We start from the raw sequence: 10841 nt of genomic DNA, 5'->3' as shown, positions 1-10841 counted from the left end.
TAAAATTAATCAGATTCAATAGTGTAGTTTTGAATCATACAACTAATCAGAACAAAAACCAAAGCACATAACCTAATTCATTCAAACACAACATACACTACAAGAAAACAGGACCTTAACGACTACTGTATTAGTAGCTATTTGGTCGTAATATAGGCTTTACGACTAATTAGCTTCGAAAAACGATTGGTCTTTAGAAGCTGGTCGTAAATAATTATTCGAGGCACATTGGTCGTAAAGTTACGACTAATGGTGTTATCCGTAAAGCAGACGTAAATGTACGACTCCATTAATTGGGTCGTAAGTTAAACGTAAATGCATTAGTCGTAAAGCAAACCTAAATGTACGACTCAGACACTTGGTCGTAAGTTAAACGTAAAATCATTAGTCGTACATGTGACGCACATTTACGTCTCATAAATTAGATGGACATAGGTCGTAAACTTACGACCAATTTGCTTCTACGTCGATGTTTATTTGTCGTAATGTATCGACCACTTTACATCGGCGTTAAATGTTCTTTGGTCGTAAATTAACCCACTTTATTTATTTATTTTCGAATTTTGTATTTAATTATGAATTTAATATATTAATTAAAATCAAATATTTAAATTTATTTTGATTTTAATTTTTAAAATTTGATAAAATTAAAAGAAAATATCTAACATTCAGAAACATAATAATATCCATAATACAAAACATTCATAATACTAATTAACTAAAACCGAAAAAACTAAGTGTTAAGGTTTATTTCGTCGAAGAGGTCGGAACTATGCTCATCCGCACGTCGCTCTAAATCTGTCTGCTCTTCCGGAGTGGGCTCGGGGATAAAGCTCGGACGTAGAGACTGCCACCTAGAGGCAAGAGCCGGGTTGACGTTTGGGGTTGTCTCTATCATCATATCAAACATATTTGCCATACATGCAAATTTGTCGCTGTGGTCAGCTATGACTTCTTTGGCCGCAGTCAAATCCCTACAGAGAGAAGATTCTTCTTCCATTCTTACAGCGTGTTCAGCTCTCGCCCTCGGGACATCGTTGACAGACCCGATCCCGACAATACGTCCCTTTTTCTTCGGGGCAACCTTCAATTAAAAAATAGATATTTAATTAGTACATATGTAAAACTAACATAAAAAATAAAAAATGTAAATAAACATATATATTTAAGAGATCAAATTTTTAACCTGCTCAAAAATTTTGTCTTGTTCGACGGTGGACAGTTGGACCGGTGCACCTTCCGGATTTTGTTACGACAACTGAGTCCGGACCTCCTGGATCCGAGCCTCAACAGTGTTGTAGATCCTCTCTGCTCGAGGATGCGAGAAGGTGCCATCAGAATGCTGGTGTGTCGTCTTGTAAAGTCGGGCCAGAGATGGTGGTGCTCCTTGGGCAGTCTGTATAAAAAAAATTAAATTAAACTCACGCATTAAATAAATAGTCAATTAATATATATTTAATAAAAATTAAGAAAGGTCGAAGACTTACAATTTGTAGTGCCCTCCCAGCGTGTGGAATCTGTCCGGAAGTATGAGGTATTGGCAGGTTACCATCATCATCGCGGGTCAACCGAGCCGTAGAGCAAGTGAGAGACCTCTGAACTGACTTAGGCAAATTCCAATAAGCCTTCAAGTCCTTCCAAACGTCATTGCTGAGGTAGGCTTCTTTTGCGTCGTCCCCCAAAACCCTCCACTTCTCCTTCCAATCACCAACAATGTTCTTTAGGCGAGCCATCGCCTTTTTGTAGAACTCTTCCTTCACCTTTTCGTTGACAGCAATGGATCAATTCCATTTTTGCTACAATAAAAAAAATTAAATTAAATAAATAATTATTTTTAAAATAAACAATAAAAAATTATATTTAAAACTAACCGCGAAGCATTTGAACCAAGTCCTCCGAACGTGGTCAGGTGTAAGAGGCCAGTTCAGATGCGCTTCCGGAAGTTTGCCCTGATGATATATTCAACGCTCTGTCCCACACAATTGTCCGTCGAAAACCTACAAAATTTGAAAGAATACATATATTTATAGCAATATGTATAATTAGTATGTTTAAATGCAATTAAAACTTTAATAAATTAAAAATTACAAGTAAGTGTGGGGTGGTCGATCTGGGTTGATGATTGGTAAACCTTCTCGTCCCGGCATCTGGAGAAGGTCTTCCACCGTATATCTTGCATATGGTGCATTCGGTGGCACCATCAAATCTGGATGAACAAATGCAGGAGCCGGAGCAGCTTTGGGAGCGGTCCACCGCTCCTGAGGATGGTGTGGAGGATGATGCTGCTCATACCGAGGCTGCTGTGGAGGCTCATCGTACTGGGGAAAGAATTTAGCAGGGTCATCGAACCGCGGAGAGTAAGCTTCAGGGTCATATGCCTGTGGAGGCACATACGGATCGGCAGTATGAACTTGGCTATCAAGCACATTCTCTTGGCCGGATGCAGTGCCGGAAGTAGAAGCCGATGGATCCGGCTGTGGGAGAATGTTACTCGCGTAAGAGTTTTTATAAATACGAGATCTGAAAAAACAAACATTAAAAATAGATGGTCATAAACAATTCAAATTTATTATATAAAAATATTCTAAACCTATTCTAATTTGATCATAATCTAACTCCATCCTAAACTAATTCCAAACCTAAACTAACTAACCACCTAAATCTTAAAAAAAAAATAAAAACCTAGAGAGAGATGGGAGGTCGTTGTTAGAGAGAGGGTAATGAGCAACTAAACGGCTTCGTGAGGTCTGTGTATATATAGAGTTTTGTCGTTAGTCGTAAATTGGTTGTAAATATACGACCAATGAGAGACTAGTAGACGTAAATAAGTCGTAAGCTTACGACTAATGGGGGACCAAGTGTTGTTACGACCAATGACAATCTGAAAATGGGAACCAGAATTTTCCCATTGTTTCTAATATGAAGCTCAATCCTAGAACATAATGCAGGCAAATCCAACCTTGAGTTCTTGTTATCTTTTGTCTTCCCGGGGACGTTCAACAATGTATTGATGATGTTCTCAAAGAAGTTCTTCTCTATATGAATCACATCAAGATTGTGGCGTAGAAGTAGATTTTTCCAATATGGAAGTTCCCAAAAAATACTCTTCTTGTACCAATTATGTTGTGTCCCGTAACCAGCAGACATATTTCCAGTAGTATGCCAATTACCCCCTTTCTTGACTATGTCTTGTGCACCATAGTAATCAATATCCTTCTCGATTTCCTCTCCAGATAAATATGGTGGAGCGGTGTCTCGTACAACCTTTTTTGACCGAAACAATTTCTTGTTCTTTCGGTACAGATGGTTAATGGGAAGAAATCTCCGATGACAATCAAACCAGGACGTCTTCCTACCACTTTTCAGCTGAAATGTGTATGTGCTTCCCATACAATAAGGACAAGATAGCCTTCCATGCGTCGTCCAACCTGACAACATCCCGTATGCAGGAAAGTCACTAATGGTCCACAAAAGGACTGCTCGCATTGTAAAGTTTGTTCTCGTTGAAAAATCATATGTATGCACGCCTGTTGACCATAATTCCTTCAATTCTTCTATCAAAGGCTGTAGAAAAACATCAAGGGACCTCTTTGGATGCTTTGGCCTAGGTATCAATATACTCATGAAAAGCAATTCCTTTCCCATACACATCTCTGGTGGAAGTTTGTATGGCGTTAAGAAGACTGGCCAAAGCGAATATTGTCTTCCAGACATTCCAAATGGACTAAAGCCATTTGTGCAGAGCCCAAGATAAACGCTGCGGGGGTTGCTTGCAAAATCAGGGTACACCGAATTCAAGTGTTTCCACGCTTTTGCATCATAGGGATGATTGATCTCACCTTCCTTCTTAGTATGTTCTGCATGCCATCTCATCGCTGCTGCCGTCTTTTCATATTGATATAATCTCTTCAGTCTATCCTTGATAGGTAAGTACCACATCCGCTGGTACGACACTCTATTCCGCCCACGTCCTTGCGGTTTATATCGTGGCTTCTTGCAAAATTTACACTCTAACAATTCTGCATTTTCTCCCCAGTATATCATACAATTGTCTATACACACATCAATCATCTCCGAAGGTAAACTATGAACCAGTTTCTGAATCTCATAATAAGATTCAGCACACTGATTATCTTCAGGCAAATACTCTTTAAACAACTCAACCCATGCATCCATACAAACTTCAGGTAAGTTATGATCTGTTTTGATATTCATCATCCTAGCTGCCAATGATAATTTAGAAAGATCTTCTCTACAACCTTCATAAATTGGCTCATTAGCTGCTGCTAGCATTTCATAAAATCTTTTTGCATCCAAATTAGGCCCCTCTACATTTTCTACCTCCTCTATTACTGATCTTGTTTCACGAAATGCATCTGTAACCATATCATGCATCCTATCATGATCTACCATATGATCCTCTTGAAGGTTACAACTTTCAGAAGGTAAATGTGGTTCCTCTCTGTTACGAACATTTTCAACCTGATTACTACTACTTGCTTCATTCCTATTATCAGCTTCTCCGTGGTTAAACCAGATATAGTAATGTGGAGTAAATCCTCTATTTACAATATGTTTCCAAACCGTTTCACTAGCAGCAAATTTGGTATTGTTGTATTTACGACATGGACATAACATTTTACCCATTTCTAGTGTGAGAGACGTCTGTCCGGCGTGGTACATGAACATCTCTGCTCCGTTGAGAAATTCTTCTGTTACTCTTCCGCTTGAATCTTTATGCGCATACATCCAACTCCAAGCTCATAGATATTTCTAGGCATTTTTTTTCTCTTTCTCGTTTTTTTTTGTGCATCTTAAGAATGAGGGAGAAGATCATATTTATAGGAAAAATTTGATTTTGGTAGGTAACAATGTTACAACGAATTTACGTCTGATAATAACTTAACCACCAATGTGCAACTGCATTCCTCGTAAATTGGTCGTTAATCAGATGGTAAATTTTCGATGTTACTTAGTCGCATATTTACGACTACTTTACGACTACTTGAAAGTGTAGTCGTAAACGCGAAGTTAATTTACGACCAATTTTCGAAGAAAACTATTTGTAGCAAACTTACGTCTAAGTTACGACGAACTTTCCGGTAGTAACTTAGTCGTAACTTAGTCGTAAACGCGAAGGTAATTTACTCCCACGTTTTCTTGTAGTGATAATCAATCTAATATAGATGTAAATCACAAGAGGATATCAATTAATCAAAATTCCAGATGGTGGAAGTACCGATGAAATCTCCGATTAGAGAACCCACGATATCTGACGATGAAAAAAACAAGTTATCCAATGATTTGTTCGATGAGCTGAGGGTAATGATCTGTCGACGGTGACAAACTGATGGTGAAGAGGTGATAGCGATAAACTAATATGCGGCTAGTTAGAGATGAAACGACGACGAGATTGCTAAACGATGAAAAGGTTTAGCAATCTTTCTAAACCTTTTTATGGGTCTCCGGGTTCACTTTAACTCGTTAATTTTAGTTTTTTTTCTCTTCTGTTGAACGTTGAGAGAGGTATCCCGTCCTAACTTGAATATAAAAGTTTATCAGTAAACGATATATAGGTGATTAACACATGATTACATACTTATGTAGTTCCTTATCCATTCTTTTTTTTTTTGTTTTCTTCACAATTTCTATATGATTGGTTGGAATGATAATGGAGTGTATAGAGTACTAAATATAGACCGGCTTGATGCGTGTCGGAGCTTAACCTCAGTAAGGATTCCACTGCCTATACCAAAAAAGATTGCTACGAGCTGCTTAAACGGATATACGAAGGAAACAAGGCCACCTGCGGCCTCAAACTTGTCACTCTCTGTTATCGCATCATTGGTTTGTGTTCTTTTGTTTCAAGTTATGTTCACTGAAACGTACATTGTTTTACTTTTACATCGTGTTCTCACAATTTTTGTTCCTTCACATTTTTGTGGTCTCAGGGTTCATTAAGTTTTTGGGACCATACTACATGCTGGTTATCACTGAGAGAAGAGAGATAGGTGAAATTTGTGGTCACAGGGTGTATGAAGTGTCCAAGAGTGAGATCATTTCTTTGCGAATTTCTAGCGTGCTTTGCAACATTGCAAACTCAAGTGACGAGAACAGGTGTTTTTATATATTCTTTTACTATATTCTGCCCCTTTTTTTTTGTCCCAAGCTTATTGTTGAAGAAAGTTTCTGTTTTTTCTTTTCTGTTTGGTGAAAAGAGATTGAGTACATGTGTTCATTTATTATACCCTTCCACCTTTTTATGAACTGAAGTCATTTACCCTTGCGTTTCTTTATCTTGTGTTGATAAACAGGTACAAGAGGCTCATGTGTATGGTGGACCTTACAAAAGACTTCTTTATGATGCGTAGTTTCCTGAAGAATATATGTGACCATGAGAGTGGTGGTGCTCTCTATAAGAAAATGTTTGTGTGGAACGAGTTCTTGACTCGGGGAATTCAAAATCATCTATAGAATACCGTGTGGACTGTAGCATTGGTGTATAGTTTCTTTAAGCAGGTAAGAATCGTATGTTTTTCTACCCCTCACTGCCATAGTTATGAAAAAAATTTCCCTGAATCAAATGCATATTCCTTTTCATTTCTCACAGCAGTAATTTTGTTATTTGTGTACCATTTTCTTGCGGGCTACAATAATGCTTCCCTACATCATGTTTTGTCTTGCACCAAAAGTTTTGCAAAAGAAGCATTGTAGTTTTTTTATAGCTATATATCAATTTTGATGTTCTTGGTTGTGCTATTTCAGATGCAACTAACATCTTTATTCTCAATAGTTTCATAGTACTGTTTAGATTCATAGCGGCTGAAATTTGATTTGGTGTGCATGTAGACAAGTATTTCTGAAGCTTGACGGACATTTTAAACTCACTCCTATTGCTAGGCGCTCCCGCCATAATGCTGGAACCAGGTATCAGATTTCATTAGTAAGATTTGTCATGATTATTATTGATAGGAGCCCATAAAAAATAAATAAGTGTTTAAATGTGTTTAGCATATTATGTGTGTGGTTAATGTTGCAGTTAGATGGGACTGAAGAGCTTGCATTCCCGAAGAATTCCATAGCTCCGACCAGCAATTCATTGCAATAAAACTAGCACCTTCTCAATTGTTAAATTCCTAACCAGGCAATTCGAATTTTGCATCAGGAAAGGCGCCTTAATTACAAAAATAATAGAAGACATGCACTGACTTGAAAAGCATTGAGGAAGGGTAAAAACATAACATATTGAATCTTCTTCAACTACTGTTTTTGTTTTACATTTTGAATCTGGAGAAATGGGTTTTGTCAGCAAGTTGCAACTGGAGACAGAAAAGTTTCAACTTGAGAGCGTCTTGGACACAATCATTAGCCAAGTGATGATTATGTTGAGCGAGAGGAAGTCACAACTCAGGGTTGAAGTCGCCCCAGAGATCAAAACTCTGCCTCTATATGGTGACAGAGTAAAGCTTCAGCTCATTCTTGCTGATCTTCTGCGCAACATTGTGAATCATGCCCATTTCCAGATAGTTGGGTAGGAATCAAGATCTCATCAAGCCACAAGCTTGCGCACGACAATGATCCCTATATCCATCTTCAGTTCAGGTATAAACGTCCACTGAAACATACAACTCAACCATTTTCACAAAACAATCCAGCTGTTTTGCAGATTTTTGAGTGTTTATAACTTGAGAGTTTGATGTTGTTTTGATGGTAGGATGATACATCCTGGAAAAAGAATTCCTTCAGAGATACTAAGTGATATGTTTGAGACACGAGATGGATGGGTCACGCCTGATGGCTTAGGACTCAAGCTTTCATGGAAACTACTAGAACAGATGAATGGTAGTGTGAGTTATGTTAGAGAAGACGAACGTTGTTTCTTTCAAGTGGATCTTCAAGTTAAGACAAGGTTGGGTGTTGAGACCAGAGTAACATAGACTGGTTCAAGCATACAATCGAGATTCTGAGTTACAAAGGCATATATATATAATAAAATTTGATGAATTTTGCTTCTTTTATGGTCTGAATGTGTTGTCATTCAAACAAAGTTTCCATTATTTATTTATTTTTTTATGTATCAATAAGATGTATCTCAGTCATTCCTATGTACATGATTAAGCAAACCAAGAAAGAAAAAACAAACAAACCATAACCATCAATTTACAGTACTTTGAGTCACTGACCACATAACGTAGGAAACCAAAGGCATTGTTCTTCATAAAATGGTGTAATCTCCGGTTGAACGTGCTCCACACGGTAGCCCACTGGCCCTGCTGATCTTATTAGATATAAAACGGCAGCTTCTACGTATATAGTCTAAACAATTTTAACAGCCACCAAACACGTGAAGCTGATAACACATAAAACAATTGGTTTCACACATAAACTCCACTATATTTTTACGACCACTAACTTGGTTGGTCAAAGGAAACGAAATTTAGTTAATATTTAAAATTAAAACTCCACAATTTCCATCCAATCTTCTACAATAAGTCTTCAAGATCAACATATATAAGTGTCAACAATAATGGCAAAAAATCTCCACAATTTAAATGATACAACTTCTGGAACTCAAACATCCTTTTATTATAGCTTAAAGTTTCTTTACCATACATTATCATATTAATCTTCTGATAACGTAACAAAATGGTTGGGGTAAGATAAATGACGTCCTTTATGCAAGTGTCCCCACCACAAATATACGTTCCGTAATCAAACAGATGAAAAAACACTGAATTAGAACTCCTAATTCCCGTCTGCAATACTAAGTCGCTAATATATTTTTACAGCAAAACCAAACCAGTTCAACATGCGAAAGGAAAACCCAAGATGAAACAGCCACTGAATGGAACAAATGCCACAGAGGAAACATTCACCTCGGATCAGGCACGGCATCAATGATCAACTGCTAACAAACAACTATAATATCTGCAGATACCCAAAGAAGAGCAAGGGAAATGCAGAGAGCCATACTCCTATCAAAGAATTTAATCCGAAAACAACCAAGTAAGAATGGAGATGTCCCACCATGGAATTGCTATCTACTCCTCTATCTTAAACGCCTTGTATATGAAAAAAAAACAAATTCACCTACTCTCTTCAACAATAAAATGGCTTCCAATCAATCTTACTGACTTTGAGCACCTTTTGTTTACGTAGGATCCACAGCTCGCTCTCTAGGGGAGAAGTCACGGTCTCATAAACAGTCATCTAATGGGACCCTAGAATGTCCACTTAGTCATGCTTTAGTTTGGGAAAAAGAAAAGAAAGGGACCAGAGGTCCAAAAAGGATACCACTATTCACTACTATATGATGTCAACAAGGTCGAGTGAAACTCCCACCAAATTACATAAGACATCAACAACGTATAGAAAACTACACAAAGCATGAACAACGTATCCGGCCCCGCGCTTGCGCGGGGACTATACCCCTAGTAGGTAATAATGGTAGAATCAAAATTCAGTTTGAGTACATAAATCACTAAAAAGCACAAAGCCACGATGAGGAAAACTAAAAGTGAAATATTCCAGAGAAAATGGTAAGTTGAGTTGTCAAGTACAACAAAGTACTTCTAATCAATCAGAGATAAGGCGAATCTTCTTGCTTTTTGGTTCTGTATTGTCTTCTTCTACTTCTCTCTTGATTGTTCCGATCTCACTAGCAACATCGCTTACCTGACAAATACAACAAAAATCCCATTGTCTTATAAAACAAAATATTGCAATGGTGTAACAATTTTTTTTGGATCAACGGTGTAACAGACATAAATTAACTTTTACAGCAAAAAATTTATGTGTAGTTTATCTGTTATATCTAATTTTAGCTGAAAAAAGTAATTGATGAAAGATAGATCCTAGAATGAGAGAGAGAGAGAGAGCAACAAAACATAACTCACTGTAAAACAAGTTGCAGTTGATTGAGTTTCTGCAGTTGTTGTAGGATTCAACCGGTTAGTTTGAAAAATAATAACCCGGTTAACCACATGAGGAACAACCTGGTTAACTCGATAAACGACCAACCATATGAGGAGAAACCTGGTTTTTTTTTTTTTTTGATCGAAAAACATACTTAATTCATTAAAGGAGTAATCCAACAATAGTTTTACTCATCCACCAACGGAGAGTTATTTAAAGATCGTAGTGCTGCTTTAGCAAGAGTATCAGCCATTGCATTTCCCACACGCGGGATGAAACAAAAAGAGATAGAGCTAAAAGAACTGGATAGATGGTGAATATCGAAGAGTGTTCCTTGAATCCAAATGTTATTCTTCTTGGTGGCCAAGAGAGAGATGAGAGTTTTGGAGTCAGAGAAAACTCTAAGAGAGTCAATGCCACGGTTGGCCGCTTCTGTGATTGCGGCCTTTAACGCCAACGCCTCTGCTACAAGGGCTGAGGAGACTGAGCGGCGTTTTGAAGAAGTGCTGCCTGCTGGTGAAGACATGTTATCGCGAAAGTGCCATCCCATTCCACAGTTCCCAGAGACAGAGTCCCAAGCAGCATCCGAGAAGACACTCCATGAAGGTCCTGCAACATGAGAAGATTGGGGAACATGGGAGTTAGACACACGGCGAGAGAGATCCACATTCTGTGGCAACGTTATTTTTTCCTGCTTGTCTTGAGCTCCTGCCCAAGCTCGAGAGTCTTTAAGGATTTTCAAGACCGTTTCATCAATCGTGTACTCTTTATCATCAAACAGTAGCTTGTTTCTATTGGTCCAGAGGTTCCAAATCACCCATGGGGAGATAGGCGTTGTTCCTAGTCCTACCGGAGGCAAAGTAACGATTCTACTGCAACTGTCCAAAAGTTCTGAGACCGACATTGGAGGTTGTTGTATAGAAGAC

General features: G+C 38.1%; 1 protein-coding gene and 1 long non-coding RNA gene across 2 annotated transcripts; one reads left to right on the top strand and one right to left on the bottom strand.

The window, feature by feature from the left end:
- Positions 1 to 1905: 1905 nt before the first annotated feature.
- LOC106421997 lies at positions 1906 to 4749 on the bottom strand. The gene is made up of 3 exons (XM_013862829.1): positions 2960 to 4749; positions 2132 to 2520; positions 1906 to 1997 (listed from the first exon to the last, which is right to left on the bottom strand). The coding sequence occupies exons 1-3, from the start codon at positions 4747 to 4749 to the stop codon at positions 1906 to 1908; spliced, it is 2271 nt and encodes a 756-aa protein (XP_013718283.1).
- A 1374-nt stretch (positions 4750 to 6123) lies between these two features.
- Positions 6124 to 8159, top strand: LOC125590233. The gene is made up of 5 exons (XR_007326511.1): positions 6124 to 6519; positions 6850 to 6927; positions 7040 to 7229; positions 7310 to 7602; positions 7715 to 8159. It is a non-coding gene; the product is annotated as an uncharacterized LOC125590233 (long non-coding RNA).
- Positions 8160 to 10841: the final 2682 nt, after the last annotated feature.

Source organism: Brassica napus, chromosome C7 (assembly GCF_020379485.1).
Source record: "Brassica napus cultivar Da-Ae chromosome C7, Da-Ae, whole genome shotgun sequence".
NCBI lineage: Eukaryota > Viridiplantae > Streptophyta > Magnoliopsida > Brassicales > Brassicaceae > Brassica > Brassica napus.
This window is presented reverse-complemented; position numbering and strand designations above follow the sequence as displayed.

What these genes read in the sequence shown, in the direction of transcription:
- LOC106421997 (XM_013862829.1), bottom strand. Translation starts at nt 4,749, where the DNA reads ATGTATGCGCATAAAGATTCAAGCGGAAGAGTAACAGAAGAATTTCTC. An exon ending in AAAGATAACAAGAACTCAAG is followed by an intron (nt 2,521 to 2,959) that starts GTTGGATTTGCC and finishes TTGTTTTTTCAG; the next exon opens with ATCTCGTATTTATAAAAACT. An exon ending in CCAGATGCCGGGACGAGAAG is followed by an intron (nt 1,998 to 2,131) that starts GTTTACCAATCA and finishes CAAATTTTGTAG; the next exon opens with GTTTTCGACGGACAATTGTG.